We start from the raw sequence: 22,407 nt of genomic DNA on the forward strand, positions 1-22,407 counted from the left end.
TTTTTTCTAACACCATTGGCATGTTTAGCATTTTGCTAGCTTGTTTCTAACACTATTGCCATGTTGTTAGCATGATTAGCACAGAGGTAGCATGTTAACATTTTGGTAACATGATTAGCATGATATCATCATGTCGCTAGCTTGTTTCTAACATGATTAGCATGACACTAGCATGCTAACCTGTTGCTAGCATGATTAACATGTGGTTAGCATATTGCTAGCTTGTTTCTAACACAATTTAACACATTGCTAGCACGATTCCAACATGATTAGCATGCGCATTGGCATGGTTAAGCTATAAGCTAGCATGTTTTAGCACTGCACTTTGAGGTGTAACATTCAAAATTGTAGTTTAAATGGCATAGGTTGTCTTTTTCAAGTCAAAATAATTACTGTCCTAAGTTTCATAGGCACTACACAGACAAAGCAGCTCACATGTGTTAGCCAATCAGAATTCTTGGAGGAAGCTCTGGGCCAATCACATGAGTCTAGGGCGGGGCTACACGCTTGGATAATTTTAATGAATAGGCTTTAATAATTTCACTATTTACCGCTGCTCTCTTCAATAATACATGACGTTTATTGAGCATTTGTACGAAAAATGTTGATAGCACACTGATAAAAGTTAACATGTTTCTACCATGATTAGCATGTTGTTAACCTGTTGCTATGATTAGCATGTTTGTAACATGAGTAGCATGTTGCAACAGAATATTGTGTGTTAGCCAATCAGAATTCTTGGAGGAAGCTCTGGGCCAATCACGCAAGTCTGGAGGCGGGGCTACATGCTTGGATAATTTTAAAGGCTTTAATAATTCTGCAATTTACATAGAAACAGTTTATCGCTGCTTTCATCAATAATACACGACGTTTATTGAGCATTTGTATGAAAAATTTATTTAAAAAAATTCTGGGTTTTGCTTATATTTTTAAATGACCAAATGCCTTTTTAAATTTAAATGTACAATTAGACAAACTGAGGGCCAAGAGCTTTAAAAAAAGCTCCGATAATTATCTTAAAAATGCTTCATACGCTATTACTGCCATGTTTTGTCTGATCAAAGTACAACCTGACAGATGAGTTTTAGATTCAGAAGTATTTAAAAAAATAACAACAAAAATAATGAGGCAGAGAGCGACAATCCAACTTTTATTTACAGCATCAAGACAGTCACTTTGAAATTTGTAGCCATTAAAAATATTCTTTATAGTGACAAATCAGTTAACAGTTATAACTCTAACACGAGTTGAAACAGACACACAGAGAGACACACGGTCTTCATATATACGCGTGTTATTGCTGTGGAAGTCTTTACCCGGGAATGACCTGAACGGATCAATCAGGAGCTCAACACACAATAATGGCTTTTTTTTAATAAACATGACAGAAATACTCTTAAAATAAAATTTGATTTGTTTACATTTAATTCCACTTGAACAAACATTCATTTTATACAAACATGGAAAATGCAAGCAAAAGGAAGTATCACAAAAGAAGCTTGACCCTTATCAAATATTTAAGCATGGCACCAAAAAAGCGAGAGTGAGAGAACCACAGCAAGGCTTCAGTAACTTAACCATGAAAATATAAAGCAGCACAAACTGAGAAACAAGAGCAACCAGTGGAAACAATGTTTGGCTTACAAGGTGAAATCATGAGATGAGGAAAGAGCAGAGCAGATGTGGGTCAGTAGATGAACTCTCCAGGAACCTCCTGCAGGGCGGAGAAGGGCTCCTCGAACTTGAAGCGTTTGGAGATGGCCTTCTGGTCCGGGGTCAGGCTTTCTTTATCGGAGGACTGGCGGCACTGGCCGAGGGTGTATGCGGCCATTACGATCAGCTCCTCCGTCACCTGAGCGCTCTCCTCCTCCTCCTCCTCCGCTTCTTCATCGTGGCTGGAGATGTCAGGGCTGACGGGCTCAGAGACGTTCTCCTTCACCTCGGGCTCCTCCGTCTGAAGCCACTGGTGTTTGAGACAGTCTTCTGCGGTGGCGCGGCTCCTGAGGAAACAACATCAACGTCTTAATCATCTATAGATAAAGCAATCATAATATGCAGAACATTCATTTTTTTACATCCAAACAGCTGATGGTACCTATTGACTCCCATAGTAGGAAAAAAAAATTCAATGGAAGTCAATGGGTGCCGTCAACTTTTTGGATAATAGTATTTCTTCAAAGCATCTTCTTTTGTGTTGAACAGACGAAAGAAACTCATACAGGTTTGGAACAACATAAATGTAAATGACAGAATTTTCATTTTTGGGTGAACTGTCTCTTTAAGAGAAAACCTGGCATTTATTTATTTATTTTACAAGAAATGTTGTATATATTCTAAAAATGGGGACCAAAAATTGGTAACTTATTGGTAACTTTGGCTTTTTTATTTAAACCAAAAATAAAATTTTTACATCACTAAATCATCTGAAAGACATTAATACCAAAACAAAAAATATATATATGAATCAAACACAATCACACTGAAAAATAAAAGAAATAGAATAATATAAAAGAGCATAGCATGTCACACTGTCAAATAAAATCAAATAATAAAATAAATATCAAAAATAAAATGCAAAAATTAAATTTTATTTACAACAAAATTTGTGTATATTTAGACTGTAAAAAAAACAAAATAAGATGAATTATACAAATGTAATTTAAAATAATTCTAGATGTAGAATTATAGAATACACACTGTAAAATAAAACTGAATAATAAAATTACTATAAAAATTAAATACAAAACATTATGCAAAATTAAAAATGTAATTTACAATAATTTTAGAGTATAATTTACACTATAAAATAAAATGAATTTTAAAAATGCAGTTTTAATAATTTTAGATGGAGTATAGTATTTATCAAACAAAAAATAAATCAATAAAATACAAAATAATTAAATATATAATTTACAATAATTTTAGAGTATATTTATATTGTAAAATAAAATAAAATGAATTATAAAACATCAGTAAATACCAATAATACATTTTATGAATTATGCATTAGTTGATTTGTCTCACTCTAAAACATTTAATACTGTTTATATTAAAAACAAAAAGTTAAAGAAAATATAATAACAAAAAAAAACTGCAACTATGTATTTATTTTAGTTCATTATTTTCATGTTTTTGATAGAAGTCTTTTCTGCTCACCAAGGCTGCATTTATTTGATCAGAAATATAATAAAAACAGTAATATTGTGAAATATTATTACCATTTCAAAAATCTCTTTTCTATGTGAATATTGATTAAAACGTCATTTATTTCTAGAATGCAAAGCTGAATTTTCAGCATCGTTACTGCAGTCTTCAGTGTCACATGATCCTTCAGAAATCATTCTAATATTCTGATTTGCTGCTCAACAAACATTTCTGATTATTGTCCAGTACTTTTGTGGAAACAGTGATGCATTTTCTTTTTCAGGACTCACAGATGAATAGAAGGTTAATAGAAATAGAAATCTTTTGTCACATTAATATTGTCTTTAGGGTCATTAGTTGTTCTTACTCTGGCTCTTTGATGAGCAGGGACTTGATGAAGTGGATGGCGGCTCTGTCCAGATGCTCCAGCTCCTCCTCGCTGTAGCTGACGTTGATCTGAGAGATGTTGAGGAAGGTCTCCTGCTTATCGTCTCCCAGGAACGGCGAGATTCCCGTCAGCATCACGTACGCCAGGACACCGATGCTCCTGTCAGACAGAGGAGGAGGATCACGGCTCAGCAACACCGTTATTTATAGGCCACAAACACACTTTACTCAAAGCAGTGTTGTTGATACTAGACTTTAAGGTACAAATGTTCTTGCATAATATGTCCTGAAACCAAACCACTGGAAAACAACCAACTGATTGAACTTTTTAACAGTGAATAAACTGTTTGTTCAGAGGAAGATCACACAATTGGACTTGAGGGTAGATCAGAAACCTGATGAAACTGACCAGAAGAGCATTTATTGTCTGATAATGACCTTCATGAGGACACATACGGACTAAATAACTCACCACATGTCAGTCGCTGTACTTATTGGCTCATAATTCAGGATTTCTGGTGCTGGAATGAGAAAACAAATGAGTTACATAAGGTCAGTCTCAGTCCAGTATATCCAAACGTTTGACTATTAGTGTAGGTACAGTATATATGATCAGGGCTTACAGTTAACATTCGTCATGCGCCAAACATGAGTAAAAATCAGCATGAAGAGTGAGAATGTGAGATGAGCTGAGTATGAAGCTGTTACTCACAAGCTGGCTTCTAACTTTATTAATTATAACAATGCCTGAGAATGCACTACGCGTATATCTAGAATCTGAGAATGCAAAAAATTTAAATATTAAGAAAACTGCCTTTGAAGTTGTTCAAATGAAGTTCTTAGCAACGCATATTACTAATTAAAAAAGAACTTTTAATATATGTATGTAGGAAATTTTGAAAAAATATTTTCATGGAACATAATCGTAATATCCCAATGATTTTTGGCATTAAAGAAAAATAGATAACTTTGACCCATACAGTGTATTTTTGGATATTGCTAGAAATATACCTGTGCTACTAAAGACTGGTTTTATAGCCCATCATATGTGACCCTGGACCACAAAACCAGTCATAAGGTTAAATTTTACAAATTACATCATATGAAAGCTCAATAAATAAGCTTTCTATTGATGTATGGTTTGTTAGGATAGGACAATATTTGGCTGAGATACATCTATTTGAAAATCTGCAATCTGAGGGTGCAAAAAAATCAAAATACTGAGAAAATCACCTTTAAAGTTGTCCAAATTAAGTTCTTAACAATGCATATTACTAATCAAAAATTACATTTTAATATGTTTACAGAAGGGATATTACAAAAAAATCTTCATGGAACATGATCTTTACTTAATTTCCTAATGATTTTTGGCATAAAAGAAAAATCAATAATTTTGACCCATACAATGTATTTTTGGCTATTGCTACAAATATACCCCAGCGACTTAAGACTGGTTTTGTGCTCCAGGGTCACATATATGGTTTAAAACAATCATCAAACCACAAACACTGCGCTGTAATGAAATAAATATGTAACATTTATATATATACACACATACATATACATATAATTATTATTATAATTATTAAAAACTTTACATTTACACTTTACAATGATATTGATTTTTTTTTTATTGATACAATACATCAATAATCAAATCTGCCGTTTTCAACCAAAATAAATGCTCTTGGTTTTATGTTAAAAAAAAATAAGTACATACACTAAAAGTCAAAAGTTTTAGAACAGTAAAACTGTTTACTGTTCTTTTTTTAAAGAAGTCTCTTCTGCTCACTAACTGATCCGAAGTACAGCAAAAACGGTAAAATTCAGAATATTTTTACTATTAAAATAACTTTTTTCTATATGACTATATTTTAAAATGCAATTTATTCCTGTGATTTCAAAGAAGATTTTTTAGCATCATTACTCCAGTCACGTGATCCTTCAGAAATCATTTTAATATTTTGATATGCTTCTCAAAAAAAAAAAACATTTATTATTATTATTATTGTTGAAAACAGCTGAGTAGAATTTTCAGGTTTTTTTGATGAACAGAAAGTTCAGAAGAAGAGCATGTATCTGAAATAGAAATCTTTTGTAACATAAATGTCTTTATTATTAATTTGATTAATTTATGCATCCTTGCTAAACAAAAGTATTCATTTTTATATAATTATTATTTTTTTTTTTTAGTATAAAAAAAACTAAATTATACTGACTCCAGGCTTCTGAATGGTACAGTGTATAATGTTTCAACAGCTTTTTTTTATTTAAGATAAATGCTGATCTTTGGATTTTTCTAATCAAAGAATCCTGGAATTTTTTTTTTTGATAATAATAACAATAAAAAAATGTTTGTTGAGCAGCGAATCAGAATATTAGAATGATTTCTGAAGGATCATGTGACACTGAAGACTGCAGTAACGATGCTGAAACTTCAGATTTGATCACAGAAAGAAATTACATTTTAAAATATTTTCAAATAATAAAAATCAAAAGTGTGTAAATAAACACTACTGATATTTATTTATGCATGTATGTATGCAAGCACATATGCATGCATTTATTTGCTTTCAAACATTAAAACCTAGATCTTTCATTTTTGTATACAGTATAATGGTATTATAATGAGATTCCTTTAATCAATAAGTTTCTTTTTTTCTTTTGTCCAGTAAAAAACACAGCTGGTAAATATTTTCTCGTTACCAGGCATTGGCAGCTGTATCTAAATGTCATTTTAGGCCCTGTGTGTAATGTGTGAATATGGTCTGGAACTGGCTCTTACCCACATACTCCGGCGTGCCCATGATCTCCCTGATCTCCTGACTGCTGCTCACCAGCCTCGACAGGCCGAAGTCCACAACCTTGATGTCCCCGAGAGGAGACTCGCTGGTCAGGAGGATATTCTGAGGCTGCAAGAGAAAAACACTCTCAGTAAAACTGCCAAACAATAATAAAAAAAAACTCTGCTCAGAGAAACCTGTAATCAAAACGGTGATATAATTATATGCTTGTAACTCCAGTGTAATTGCACACTTGTAGCTCGGGTGAATAAAGCAAATGTATTTAGCCCACAAAAACATCCAGGCCATCAAACACCGCCCTCACACCTTTACACATTCAGCCATGGAAGTGTTTGCTGAATCTGAACTTTAAAACTTTGTGATTTTTGGGGTTATTGACGTACTTTGAGATCCAGATGCACCACGTTGTTTCGGTGAAGGAAGGAAACTCCCTCCAGGATCTGTCTCATCAGTCTCTTCACATCTTCCTCCTTGAAGGCCTCGTCTCTGTCTGCCACACACTGGTTAAAAATCTCCCCTCCTGCGGCACTGAACACAGAGAGAAAGAGAGAAATAAACAACAAATTCATCTTAAAATATAAATAATCCAGTATTGGTTCACCCAAAATGTCACTATTTAGACTATGATTTTTTTTTTTTAATAAAAGGAGGTTTTTATCAAAAATATTGTGCAGCAGAACTATTTTAAACATTGATAATAATCAGAAATGTTTGTTGAGCAGCAAATCAGAATATTAGAATGATTTCTGAAGGATCATGTGACACTGAAGACTGGAGTAATGATGCTGAAAATTCAGCTGTGCATTTCAGAAATAAATTATGTTTTAGAACATATTCAAATAGAAAGCAGTTATTTTAAATAGTAAAAATATTTCACAATATTACCATCTTTGGTGTATTTAGGATCAAAAAAATTTAGGCTTAGTGAGCAGAAGAAACCTTTTTAAAATTAGTAAAAATCTTATTGTTTCAAATAAGTTTTTTTTTTTTTTTAAAGATTAATGTCAAAATTTTGTTGAAATAATGTTACATTGTCATTCAGTGTAACACAATATTTATGTAAAAAATATAATTTTTTTGTGTTTTAAATGAGTACAAAATTCTTGCTGACAAATGGGCAAAACCTAGGATAGTTGCAAATTTAAAAAAATGTAGAATTACAACTAATTAGTATTTGGGGTGAAAGTAATTCCGCTTTTAATATGTCAAAATGATTTTTGACTGACAAATTGTTACACTGAATGACATTTCAGTGGGTGTCTTCTGTAAATGAGGGAAAAATGCATGATATTTATTTTTTGCTCAGAAAAACAAAAATGCACTTAAATTAAACCGAAAACTTTTAAATATGTTTAAATAATTTAAAGCACTATTACACTTATTATTTTTATGCATTTGACCCATGTATATATGCATGTATTTATTTGCTTTCAAACATTAATTTTTGTATACAGTTCAATGGTATTAAAGTAAACACTGACTGAACATGAAGTCAGAAATAAGCACATAGTCATCTTAAAATATAAATGTTAAAACAATGGCTCACCCAAAATATCACCATTTACTCACCGAGATATTTTTATGTGGAACATAAAAGGAGTTTTTCAACAAAAATATTGTGCAGCACAACTGTTTTCAACATTGATAATAATCAGAAATGTTTCTCAAGCAGCAAATCAGTATATTAGAATGATTTCTGAAAAATCATGTGACACTGAAGATGAATAATGATGCTCAAAATTCAGCTTTGCATCACAGAAATAAATTACAGTTTAACAGATATCCACATAGAAAATAGTTATCTTAATTTGTAAAAATATTTCACAATTTTCTATTTTTAGATGCAGCCTTGGTGAGCAAAATTCTTCTTTCAGAAACATTAAAAAAATTACCACAAACTTTTAATCAGTGAAAACTTGATGCATTTTTAAGTTACATTTTTATCTCAAAACTTCAACATCTCATATCAGTAGAAAAAAAAAAAACATGACAGAAAGTAAATGAAAAAGCAATGATCATCCTGTTTCAGGCCAGTGCTGAATGTAAGTGTATTCGTCTGTACATCTGTTTGTCGTCCAGTTAGATATTTTAAACACAGAGGAGCTGGTTTACCCCGAAACAACAAGGCAAAGAGCTGAGCAAATAGCATTTCTAAAAATATTTGTACAACATGTGATTTCAACTACAGTACATTCAGAACAATGCTCTCTCTCTCTCTCTCTCTCTCTCTCTCTCTCTCTCTCTCTCTTGTTCCAGTGTGCTTGAGTACAGGACATGCCTGCAACCAAAATAAACACTAAGCTTGTCATTTTGATCAACGGACTGTCCGAGCAATATCTAAATATAATACTACATCTAAAATCTGATCCATATCTGCTTTGCTCCTCAAATGAGTCTATATAGTAGAACAGCATAATAATCTGTTTTAAATACAGCCGAGTGTTCAAACGGACATTAAACAGAGTTTGCTGTAAACACGTTTAATCCAAGTGTGATTGTCAGCACAGGTAGCGGCTCATGTCCTCAGCATGCTCCCTTTCACATGCTGGCAGACGATAACCAGTTTCCAGCGTTGCTGATCAGACAGCGTGATGAAGTCGATTCGACACAGACAGGGAAAGACAGCAGCCTCAGGCCAGAGCTGTGTTTGTGTGTGGAGTTGATGTGAGGATGCAGTCTGCTTTCAAGGACACAATAAGAAAATAAAATCATAGCCAGGTTTCCATCCAAGGATTTTTTGCTAAAAATATTTCGTGCTTCAAAATTTAGTTGATGGAAATGCCATTTATAGATACAATTTCTCAAGTGTCAATGTTTTTTCGTTTAACTTTAGCGCATAAATCACAAAAATGAGTGTGGAAACACTTTTTTGTAGAGAAAAGGGGCTTTAACGCAAAAAAAAAAAAAAGTCATCGCGCGTCACTCCAGGATAATCGAAAATGGGCAAAGAGGCGGGACGTGGGTGGAGCTGGTTGCTGAAACCACACCCACCTAGTGCAACAGCAGCAGCAATCCCCCTGTCACTCAAGTGGCCACGCCCCTAATTATGCAGAACTTTAAAGGAACACTCCACTTTTTTTTTTGGAAATAGGCTCATTCTCCAACTCCCCCCCGAGTTAATAAGTTGATTTTTACCGTTTTGAAATCCATTCAGCCGTTCTCCTGTTCTGGCGATATCACTTTTAGCATAGCTTAGCAGAGATCATTAAATCCTCTGAGACCAATAGCATCGCTTTCAAAAATGATCAATGAGTTTCGATATTTGTCCCATTTAAAACTTGATTAGTTCCTAATCTTATCGCCTAGAAAATCACAGCTTTACATTTTCCGCCGGTCTTAGTACACAATATAACTGCAGAGGAGTCAAGTTTTAAACAATGAAAATTCAGCTTTGCATCACAGGAATAAATTATAATTTAAAGTATATTAAAATAGAAAACCACAATTTTGAATTGCATTAACATTTCACAATATAACAGTTTTTTTTTCTGTATTTTTAATTGAATAAACAGCCTTGATCAGCAGAAAAGTCTCCTTTAAAAAGCATTTAAAAAATCGTACTGATCCTAAACGTCTAAGCAGCAAATTTCAAATATCATTCATTATTAAACTAAGTTCTTCTTCTTCTTTTTTTTTTTTAAAGTAAAATAAACAATAAGAATTACAGTAGTTTTTGCTATGGTACCCAAATCCCCAATTATGAGCAACAGAACTGGCTCATATCATTAATGCAGTCTCATGTTTATTCAGAGGGTTTACACATAAGCTGTGTGTGCTGAACTCCAGTGACGGAGGACATGTTTGTTAGTGTGGGATTAGACTGCAGACGTCCTCAAGTGTCTAAAACATAAGCCTGTGTGCGTGATTAACACTGGGTTTCCTATAATCCTGTTCTCATCATCCAAGATGCTTACACTCACTCATTCATTCATTTTCTAACTTTATATATGCAGAAAGCAAAATACATTGGTTTTTACAGTGAGTATTACAAGATTAAAAACAAAAAGTAAATATTGAAAAAAGAAAGAAAAAGAATAGAAGGATCACATTGTTTGACTCAAAGCATGTGATGGCCTGTATTTTACAGCATTTATGAAATTTCACTCAACTACCAGTTTTTTTTTTTAATAATAAATATTACTATTTGGGTTATTTATTTCCCCCCATTTAACAAAATGTTTTTAAAAGTTTTGGTTTAGGTTAATGATAATAAACATGTTTTAAACCATTGATACCTTTGGGGGTCGTGATTTAAACCAAAATCATTTTAGGATTTAATTAACTTTAATTTAATAAAGTTTAAATTTAATTTTAAATTTAGCTTCAATTATTTAAAAATAATTATTTTGCTTTTTCCCAAGTTAACAAAATCGTTTCATTTTCAACCAGGTTTCATTTTGGCCTTTAATTTATTTTAAATTGTACTATTTTATTTTCATTTTACTTTAAGTTAAGTTTTAGTAATGTCTTTTTTTTTTTATATTTATTTTTTTTATAAATATTACTAATTGGGTTTTATTTATTTATTTTCCGCCCCAGTTAACAAAATGTTTTAAAAGGTTTTAATTTAGGTTAATGATAATAAACCTGGTTTTTCATTTTAGGATTTAATTAATTTTAATTTTACAATTTATTTTAATTTCACTTTAAGTTTCAGTAAATGTTGTATTTTTTTTTTTTTATATATATAAATATTACTACTTGGTTTTTTATTTATTCATGATTTATTAACGATAATAAACTGGTTTTGAACCAGGTTTTATATTTTATATTTTCATTTATTTTAAGTTTACTATTTCATTTTAGTTTTACTATTTAATTTCATCTTAAGTTTTAGTTATGTTGCCATGTTTTTTTATTATTATTTAATAAATATTAATACTTGGGGAAAAATAAAAATAAATAAATAAATAAAACCCAAGTAGTATTTTTTTTTTTTTTTTAATTACAGCATTACTGAAACTTAAAATGAAAAACCTGGTTCAAAGCAGGTTTATCATCATTAACCTAAATTAAAACTTTTGAAAACATTGTTAACTAGAGGGAAAAATAAATAAATAAATAAAACCCTACGTTTTCAAAAGTTTTCGTTTAGGTAAATGATTATAAACCAGGTTTTATATTTCAGATTTTCATTTATTTTACTTTACTATTTGATTTTAAGTTTACTATTTCATTTTAATTTCACTTCAAGTTTCAGTAAATGTTGTCATTTTTTTGTTTTGTTCTATTTATCCAATTTATTTCATTCTTAGTTGTACACATTTCAGTACTTCAACATTTCTAATTTTCAATTTAAATTTAACATCTAATACTTATATTCCATTTCAGCATTATTTAATTTTCATTACTTATTTTTGTGAACCATGACAACACTGCTATAAACAGACCATAAATAAAAAATATTCACACAAACCCGATTGTACTCAGTGAAATCTAAAGCAACGCTCAGTGTTTATAAAACCATAAAGCAGGACCGTCTTATGACCCTCATAACCCGAGCGAGACAGTCTGGCAGGGAAAGTCATTAACACCCGCACAGCTGTAAAACATGGGCTTTCAGAGGCTCTTCTGTCTGCCGTCCTCCAGAGACACTGCAAACCAAAGGCTGCTCTGTGCGGCGGCCAGCGGTGCCAAACCAGAGAAATATAGGGGAAACAACTCACATCCAGCCAGTACATAACTAGGTCATGTTTTGGGGCCGGATGAGGGTACGTCTGAGCGATCACATCACTAATGCAATGCAGGGGACAGTCCTCACTAATCCACATAAGAAGCCTGCTCTTCTGGATGGCGTTCCATTAGAGATCAAACAGAGGAGCAAACCGTTAACCACCCATCTATTTCCAGAAGCTTTTCACTGTCAAATGACAAAAGCACACTGAGACGGTCCGACTAATTTATTACAAGTGCATGAAAGGCTTTTCTAATGGAAGGAAAGAAGGAAGGGTTTTACACTGAGCACAGCTGGAGAATCAGACTTTAGGTTTGTTTGAATATACTGATGATTACTTTAATTTGATATTCCACATCTCTTTCAAACAACCTGCAAAGTTCAGTCTATATAACAATAATAATAATAATAATAATAATAATAATAATAATAATAATAATAATAATAATAATAATATAGCTGCAAGCAGAGATTACCTGGGGTTCAAGCGCTTTAAGGCATTTAAGCACATATGTGACCTTGGACCACACATCATAAAACAGTCATAAGGGTCAGTTGGTTAAAATTGGGATTTATACATTATCAATAAATAAGCTTTCCATTGATGTATGGTTTGTTAGGATAGGACAATATTTAGTCGAGATACAACTATTTGAAAATCTGGAATCTGAGGGTACAAAAAAAAAAAAAAATCTAAATATTGAGAAAATCGTCTTTAAAGTTGTCCAAATAAAGCAATGCATATTACAAATCAAAAATTACGTTTTGATATATTTTTGGTGGGAAGTTTACCAAATATCTTTATGAACCATGATCTTTACTTAACAGGCCAATTGATTTCTGGCATAAAAGAAAAATCGATCATTTTGACCTATGCAATGTATTTTTGACTATTGCTACAAATATACCTGTGCTACCTAAGATTGGTTTTGTGCTCCAGGGTCACATATGATAAAATACATTATTTAGTAAGCTTGTAACCCCCTAAATCACTTAAAAATTTAAAAATAGCATTTTTTGTCAAATCCAGGTAAACTTACCATAGAAAAATTATGTTTTGTAATGTTTATATCTGTTATAGTGCCCGCAGTGGTCTGATCTTTTTAAAACTTTGCATGCTGGTTTAGAATCACCTGTCGCATGTGATTAGGAGGTTTCATGAAGTTTTGAGTCTTCCTTTAGGTTTTATAGGATTTTGGGTAAATTTGGACAGGCCCTTTTCTAAACCACCCCGTTGTAGCTTCCGAAAGGGTAAATTTCAAAATGTTTTTGATAATTATTGACCTAGAGAGTCCAGAGAATTTTTCCTGCAGTGTTTTTTTCCAGATTGAGTGAAAACGTAAGACTAGTTTCGCAAAAATAGGTTTTTGACATTCTCAATTATTCAACAAATGGTTTGATTGACATCAGTGGTTCTAGAGGAAAGTTGTTCGGAATTAGGAGTTCTATGATATGATATGAATATTGTGTGTATGTGCAGAAAAACAATTATAAAGTTCTACCTAAGAGATGAATTAGCTGGTTCAGGTGTGTTTGATTAGGGTTGGAGCTAAACTTTGTAAGATATTATATCTCCAGGAACAGGGTTGGGCACCCCTGGTTTACGACATTGAAAAATGCAATATTTTTTTTTTTTTGATAATTATTGATATTCACTCTCCAAAGAATCTTTCTGCACTGGTTTGGTTCCGATCGAGTGAAAAAGTAGGTATTTCACATCATCTTAATTTTTCAACAAACAATCTGATTGACAGCAGTGGTTCTAGAGGCGAAGTTGTCCGGAATGAGGGGTACAATCGTTTACACCCTTAAAAAAAAAATGTAATATTGCCCCCCAGTGGCTGATTTCTTTCAAATTTCTCTCAGATCTTTAGAGCTGTAAGTCAAACAGGCCCACCAAGTTTCGTTCCAATCAGCCTCCGTTAACTAGTCTAACAGGTGCTCAAACTTCGTTGTCCAATGGCGGCCATGTTTCTTGAGATATGAAAATGTCCTCGTAGATACTTGTGGCACTTCAGACCAAGACCGTGCAAACATAGTTGCGCAGTTATAGCCATTTTTGTTTTTTCCTGTGTTCTCAGATTGAGCTCTTACATAAGTGTTCTAAGTTTGGCAGAGATATCTCCGTTCATGAGTTAATGGAGTTTTTCTAAAAGTGGCCCTGCCTTTTTTGAACGTTTTGGCGTCCCTTTGCGACGATGAGTCGAAACTTTTCACTCTCCAAAGAATCTTTTTGCACAGGTTTGGTTCCAATTGAGCGAAAAACCTAGGACTAGTATGCAAAAGTGAAATACCTGAAAATTTCACAGGCTCACGATTGAACCTCAAGGCATGTGTTTTGTCTGACATGAGCCAAGAATTCGAATGACATAAGACGCTTGAGTCTGTGACTGATGGTTTATGAGCAATTTCGTACGTTTGATGGCTGTAGCGCCCCGTCAGGCCAATTGGGACAAGCCTTGGTCACATTGTTGGCGGTTTGAGTACTACCATCCCTCCAAGTTTCAAGTCTCTATGACTTATGGTTTGGTCTGCACAGTCAGTTTTACGTGGAAATCGCTGATCTGTGACCATTTTAACAATTACAATAGGGTTTCAGTGCTACACGCTCAAACCCCTAAAAATAATAATAATACTCATTTAAATAAGTTAATACTCTGAAACACATGGATGAGAAATAGGTCAGATCTAAAGCAGCTGTATGGCGTGAGGCGTCATTGGGTATTCCCCCATACAGCTGAAAACACTCCACTGCACCCACTGCATTCCTCTCTGGCCTGCATCAGGCTCCATTTGGGCTCAGATCTCACACCACGGGAGCTGCAGTCGCTGCAATCTCCTACTGTGTAGGAGGAAACAGCTGAAGAGTGTGAGAACAACAAATATAAACAGCAGATTGTGCACTTGACTACCAATGGATGCAGCATGTGCTGTTAGAGTCTGTGTCTGTGTAAAACTAGATGAACTAAAACATACACTAGAATACTAGGGATGTGTGAGATAAAACTTGATATTACCATGGTCACAGGACTGTATGAAATGATGGGTTTTCCTGGGCAAAAAGTGTATTTTTTAAATATATTTAAACTTCTTGTTTTAACATAAAAGGTCTTTGTGTTTTGGTCCGTTATGCTTTGACACAGTATCAGTCAAATGAGCTAAAGCAGAAAGCACAATATGGCTTAATGCCTTCAACAAGTCTGTTTTTGCTCTGTCTCAAAGCAAAGCAAAGCACGCACTTTCTGGCAATCAGCTTGTGATCTGGTTTTTCTGTGCCTCAGAACGACTCAGTTCACAGTGAACGAATGCAGTGAACTGGTTTATTGCATCTGCTGTGAGTTTACCATGCATTTGGAAACACAATGGCCACCATTTCACTAGATTTGTAGTGAAATGTGCTTTTGTAAGGCAGTTTTCACTGAAGCTGGAGTTTTCCTTCAAAATAAAAGCTCTACTGCTGTTTCCCATCAAAATAAAACCTTAAAAGTGCAGAATGAATTGCTGACAGCAGTTTAAATGCAGTCCAAATTCAAAATTTAGATTAAAAATTCAAATGGTATTTCACAAATAAAAAGAGGGTTGAGTCCCATTTAAAATTCACTAACTTTTTTTTTCAGACTTAAGTTTTATTAGTTAAGAACATGGGTTGGAGCTCTTAATTTTGAACACTCAAAGTGCATTAGATAAAATAATTTAACTTCAATGTACAACATTTTTATTTTTTCCAATTCTTTATTTGTGTGGTTTTTTTTTAATTGGACGGTGGACTTTTGAAATCGTTAAATCCCAATAGAACACGATTTTATTTGTATTTTATTTAAGTTAATATTTCTCAATTTCATCTAACTTCTAGATATCTAGAAGAGAGTAAAAATAAAACTTTACGAGTTTTAAACTTCTTTTACATCCAAAAAACCCCCAAAAACCTTAAAAAATTTATAAACTAATTTTAAGTTTTAACTATAATGATACCTCAATGATACAAAACCATAAAATGACAGTAAAATGGCTCAAAATATGCATGTGAACTTGACAAGTCACACTAAGTTTATTAAATAATGTCTACAGAAACACTGCAGTAATGCAGCTTATATCAATCATACTGAAACAGATGCAACTGTCTAACTGATTATTCAAGTGTGGGAAAACATAACTCACCCGAACCAGATTTCAGGCTCTTTTCACACTGTATTAATGATTCAGAAATAACAGTATGGTTCATAATGAGTGTGAAAACCACAGTGAGTTCTAGCAGCAGTTGTGGATTTAAAGGGATAGTTCACAAGAATGAAAATTTTGTCATCATTTACTCACCCTCATGGTCATTTTAAACCTCTAAACATTTAAAGAGTTTCTTTATTCTGTTGACAAAAAAGAAAGTATTATGAAGAATGTAGATAACCAAACAGCTGCTATGGAAGTCAATGGTTAACGTCAGCTGTTTGGTTATCAATATTCTTAATAATATCTCTTACAGTAAAGAAACTCATGCAGGTTTGTAGAAACTTGAGTGCAAGTAGACGACTATTTTCATTTTTGGATGAACTATCCCTTTAACTTGTATGTCAAATTTGAATATCACATAAAAATGTATTAATAAAGCATAATTTCCATCCCACATGTTCAAGAAAACAAAATAATCAATTTCTGAGAAACTGGTGCAGAGTATCAATAATAAAAATGAAAGTTGCTACAAATGAAGAAGCCTGTGGCTCTTTTCTCCTACATAATAAATGACTTGTGCTTTAAAGTGTGCAAACGAAATGCAATAAACGCTGTCGTGTTATTTTGTGTTGGGATGCCTGATATTTGGGAGCGCAATCGCGTGACAGTTCTAGGACTATACCAAATCATTCTGATGGCAGACTGTGGCTCAGACATTTCGGAATGACTAAAACAACATTTGAGATGGTGTGCAATGAGATTTGTTAACTGAATGCAAAGTCACATAACTTTTTTTGTGGCACATGAAGGAATTTAGTGTCTAAATGTGTTTCCATCCCTTTTCTTAAAGAATAAAATATTTGCCTTAATAGAGTGCATACGTTTTATGTGTGTTTTATAATGTTATGTGCATTTTGGTATTTCTATCCAGCATTGTTTTATGTGAAATGCCAAAATGTACCAAACCAAAAAAACTAAAATTAGCATGTACAGAAAGCCACTAATGTCCTCTTTCACATTAACCAAACAAACTGAGCTACAGTGCAAAAGGGTCTGCACTGTGAATCTTAAACAATGGAGTAAAATTTAGTAAAACCTACAGACTTTGAGTTGGAAGAGATGATATAGCATCACTGTTTATACATAAAAAGTGTGACAGTGAAATAAAGTGTGAATGAATGCATGCATTAATATATGAATGCGTAAATGCACGAATGAATGAATACATTAATGTATGAATGCGTAAATGCATGAATGAATGCACAAACAAATGAATACACAAACTTTTGAATGAATGTGTGAATAAATGAATGCATGAATGAATGCATTAATGTATGAATACATAAATGCACAAATGGATGAATGAATGCATGCATGCATTAATGTATAAATGCACGAATGAATGTATGTATAAATGAATGAATGACTGCATTAATGCATGAATGCACAAATTAATGAATGCATTAATAAATTATCGAATGAATGAATGCACAAATGAATGCATGAATGAACGAACAAATAAATGCACAAATGAATTAATGCATTAATGTAGGAATGCTTAAATGCATAAATGAATGCACAAACGTATGAATGTGTGAATGAATGAATGCACAAATGAATGCATGAATGTATTAATGCATGAATAAATGAATGAATTAATAAATTATTGAATGAATGAATGAATGCACGAATGAATGCGCGAATGAATGAACAATGAATGTGTGAATAAATGCATGTATGAATGCATAAATTCATAAATGAATGAATGCATGAACGTATGAATGAATGCATGAATGAATGAACAAATCAATGAATGTGTGAATAAATGCATGAATCAATGAATTGATGCATTAATGTATGAATGCATAAATGCATGAATGAAAGAATGCACAAATTAATACATTAATGAATGAATGCATGAATGAATGAATAAATGCACAAATGAATGAATGAATGAACAAATGAATGAATGAATTGATGCATGAATGGATGATTGCATGAATGTATGAATGCATAAATGCACAAATTTATAAAATGAATGAGTGCATGAATGAACGCATGTTTATGGCTTGAGCAGCTCTGCTCCCGGCCACTAGAATATGGAAATAACATTCACTGTTCCTTCTGATCACGGCACAAAAAAGTGCTGTTCTCCCTCAGTATTTTTGTCCTGTTTTCCAGTGAAAAAGATTCTTAAATCAAGATACATTACCGTGAAAAGAAAAATGACAAATAAAAAAATGATGAAAAATGAAAAGAAATCCTTCTGAGAAATATCAAAATAAAGTCAGTTTGTAATTAAAACAAGAAACTTAAACTTCAAAAGGGTAAAAAAAAAAAAAATGGTGTTTGTTCTTGTTTTAAGCACATTTTTGTTACTTTGCATGCAACATTTAATGCCCTGAATTTTTTTAAACTTTCTGCTCTGATTTAAGACCTTTTTTAAACCTGAAGAATATATTTACATGCATACAAACACAAAAAACTGAGGGCTGGCAAAGCCAAAGTGTGAAAGATCTCACTGCAGCTATGAAAATTACCAAGAAAACTAATTGTTCTGCCTTGTCCTGCCTTGACCAATATGAGTCAACACCAATTTGTTCTTCAAATACATTTGTGACCCATCCAAAATGGATGTCAAAGCTAGGATATGTCAGAGCAGGTGCTAGAGAAGTCGGTCAGTGTAACGCCGCAGGGCTGATATGCATTCATTGTTGATTGAGTGATTGCTTAAACTAGCGGCGTAGGCAGGGCTTTCCCAACCCAGGCTCTGGAGATTAATTCCATAGAGCGGCGGACGATCCCTCCCTCTCTCTCTCTCTGGGCCGTCAGCCACGGTCCGGCCGCTCACGTGCTCCCGCTAAGAGCCCTGACATAATGAACTCCCAGCTGGAGCTCTCGGCGCAATGAGGCCACGTTCTTGAGCCCGGCCCGATCCGGCACCCGGGAGCCCCCCGACTCGCCCCAAACAGCCGGCCGGACGCCGCAAAGCATGAATAAGCCCTCTATCATTCCAGCCAGACCCCCATTCAAAACCACATCCCCTCCTTTAAAACCGTCCCAGTGCCCCGAAATATCCCTCACCACCCGAGGGAAGATGGAAAGAAAGGAAAAAGCTGTCGGTTACAACTGGCTCTTTCTGGATTTCACATGCTAGATCACAGAGAGATGCATTACGCTCTACTTCCCCAACACAGAAAGTGCACTAAAATGAGAGCTATTATCATAGTGCTGACAGGGAGAAAAAGGCTAATTTCAGGCACTTTACTCAGAGCTGCTTCTGCTTTTGCTGCTTTTGTAGCGTGTTTTTGATCTTCCCTCTAATAGGAGCTCCACAAAAGGATGAGGTTTAAGATGAGGAAAGCGTGGTAGCAATTAAACAACAATTAAAGAGTGATTAAATACTCTAGCAAGACCCAAAAAGAATATTATCAAGATGATATAAAATTATTTTTAATGTAATAATATAAATAAAGAATAATAATACATAATAATAATAATAATACATAATAATAATAATAATAATAATAATAATAATAATAATAATAATAATAATACAATAATAATAAACTTTTCAGTTTGGGGTCAGTTTTTTTTTTTTTTTTTTTTGTGTCTCTGTGTGTGTGTTTTTAATGTTTTTAAAAATTTAGTTTTTTTTTGTTAGATTCTTTCACAAGAATACAACTGATTAAAAAAAGAAGTGTGTTTGTCACATTTATTTTGTTTTATTTTATTTATTTATATGTGTGTGTTATTTTTTATTTTTAAGTCTAATGGTTAACAAGGCTGCATTGATCAAAAATAGTGTAAAAAACAATATTGTGAAATATTATTACAATTTAAAAAACAACTAGTACTTTTTTAGTACATTTTTCTGCGTATTTTTTATTGTTTAAAGCAGTGCTGCTTAATAATTTTGTGAAAACCATAATGTTTTTCAGATTTTTTCGGGATTTTTTTTTTTTCAGGATTCTTTCAAAAGAATACAACTGATAAAAAAAAAAAATGTCTTTGTGACATTTTTGTTTTATTTTATTGAAATTTTTTTATTTCATTTTATTTGCGTGTGTGTTTTATTAATTTTTGTAATGTTTTTGAAAGTCTAATGTTCACCAAGGCTACATTTTTTTGATCAAAAATACTGTAAAGCAATATTGTTAAATATTACAATTTAAAATACAATTAGTACTTTTTTGTAGTAAATCTTTAATTGTTTTTATTGTTTAAAGCAGTGCTGCTTAATAATTTTGTGAAAACCATGATTTGTTTCTGTTTTTGTCAGGATTATTTTAAAAGAATACAAAACAATTTAAAAAAAAGTTTATTTTTTAAATTGAATTATTATTTAAATTTCATGTGCATGTGTTTTATTTATTAATGCTCAACAAGGCTGCATTTATTTGATCAAAAATACTGTAAAACAGCAATATTGTTAAATATTATCGCAATTTATAATGCAATTAGTAATTTAAGTAAATCTATTTATTTATATTGTTTAAAGCACGGCTGCTGAACATTTTTGTGAAAACAATTTTTCCCAGGATTCTTTCAAAAGAACATCTATTTGTAACATTCTATTTTATTTTATCATTTATTTATTTGTTTTTTATTTGTGCGTGTGTGTTTTGTTTTTGAAAATCTATTGTTCACCAAAACTGCATTTATTTATTTAAAAATACTGTAAAACAGCAATATTGTGAAATATTATTAAAATTAAAATACAATTAGTTTTTTTTAGTAAACCTTTGTATATTTTTATTGCTTAATAAAAAATTTTATGAAAACCATGATACATTTAAGGATTCTTTCTAAAGACAACATTATAAAATGTCTTTACTGTCACTTTTGATCAATGCATCCTCGTGGAATAAAAGTAAAAAAAGTAAAATAATTATCTTTAAATTATAAAGTATAACACTGATAGCAAATGCAATTTGTAGAGTAAAAAAATAATAATTAGAAAAACCTATAAAATAATTTCCAGAAGATTCAGTTATTGAAATTTTATTGTTTTAATTATTTATAATTATTATATTGAATTATTGCCACTCCAAATTTCCATAGATAACGTTTCAAGCTTTTAAAATAATAATTAATTTAATTAATAATAAGGGCTATGGAGTCAAAAAAAGCTAGTTTTGTGTCACTAGTTTGTTAATGCAATTTATTTTGTACACCAAGCCTGACTAATTACTTTGCACTGTTCACTAAAAGTCTGCATCCATTTATTCTGGCTCACGATGGCCTTACATGACCTATCCGGACAGGTTTATAGACCCCAAGTGAATTCATCTGGGAAAAGAAAAAAAAAAAAAAAAAATGCTTATCCTGGTTATCGGGGTCAAAGTTGAACATTTGCTTGAGCAGCAGGTTCTTGGCCTTGTCTTAGGAAGCTAATCTGCCGGTGTAATCTATTATCTGCCTAATGGCCCGTCCGACCCCCCGGGGTCTTGGCAAGATGCGCTCAAAGCAGATTTAGCGCACCATATGAAGGCAATCAGGAGCCCACCGACAACTGTTGTCTAAAAGAGGGCCATGGATCATCAATTACTTGCTGATAACAACTTGGTTTTAAAATATGATTCCATTCCGTGCAATTTTTAATAGCTGGACACTTCATACAAACGAATCAAAACAGACAAACGTTTGCCAGTTTGACACAGTCATGTCCGCTCTGTATAAACCAACTGCTCCAGATATTTATATTTATTTATTTGGAAGCAATTTGACTAATCTACTGCAGATTTAGTCTGTGCAAAGCGTGTTTGACCTAGCGTGCATCACAAATTATATTGAGCCTCGCTGTTAGTGGGATGGGTTCGTATTGACTGCTGAAATTTGCTGGGGTACATGTGACAACATGAACACCAATGCACTTACAGTTGCACGTGCAGATGAGTCTAATTAAAGCGGTGTCCAAAGAAACAAAACCCACAATCATTTTGATCAAAGAAAGGGAAAGGATTAAAGGGTTAGTTAAATTAGACCATTATTTACTCACCCTCAAGCCATCCTAGGTGTACACTTTTGCTGCTCAAAAGTTTGAAATCAGTTTGATTTTTAATGCTCTTTAAAAGAGACTTTTCTGCTCATCAAGGCTGAATTTATCTAATTAGACATACAGAAAATAATGTAATATTCAGAAATATTATTGCAATTTAAAATAGTGGTTTTCTAATTCATTATACTTTAAAATAGAATTTACTCACAAGATGCAAAGCTGAATTTTCAGCA

General features: G+C 32.7%; 1 protein-coding gene across 1 annotated transcript in view; it reads right to left on the bottom strand.

Annotated features, from left to right (window-relative positions):
- Positions 1-1,137: 1,137 nt before the first annotated feature.
- Positions 1,138-22,407, bottom strand: part of stk17a (serine/threonine kinase 17a) — a 64,681-nt gene continuing 43,411 nt past the window's right edge. The window contains exons 3-7 of the mRNA XM_073831038.1: positions 6,719-6,863; positions 6,317-6,443; positions 4,004-4,052; positions 3,512-3,691; positions 1,138-2,000 (exon numbers count right to left, since the gene is read on the bottom strand). Of these exons, the coding sequence (XP_073687139.1) occupies positions 1,688-2,000; positions 3,512-3,691; positions 4,004-4,052; positions 6,317-6,443; positions 6,719-6,863 (814 nt within the window). The 3' untranslated portion in view covers positions 1,138-1,687. The remainder of the gene's footprint in view (positions 2,001-3,511; positions 3,692-4,003; positions 4,053-6,316; positions 6,444-6,718; positions 6,864-22,407) is intronic.

This window comes from Garra rufa, chromosome 24 (genome assembly GCF_049309525.1).
Source record: "Garra rufa chromosome 24, GarRuf1.0, whole genome shotgun sequence".
Lineage (NCBI taxonomy): Eukaryota > Metazoa > Chordata > Actinopteri > Cypriniformes > Cyprinidae > Garra > Garra rufa.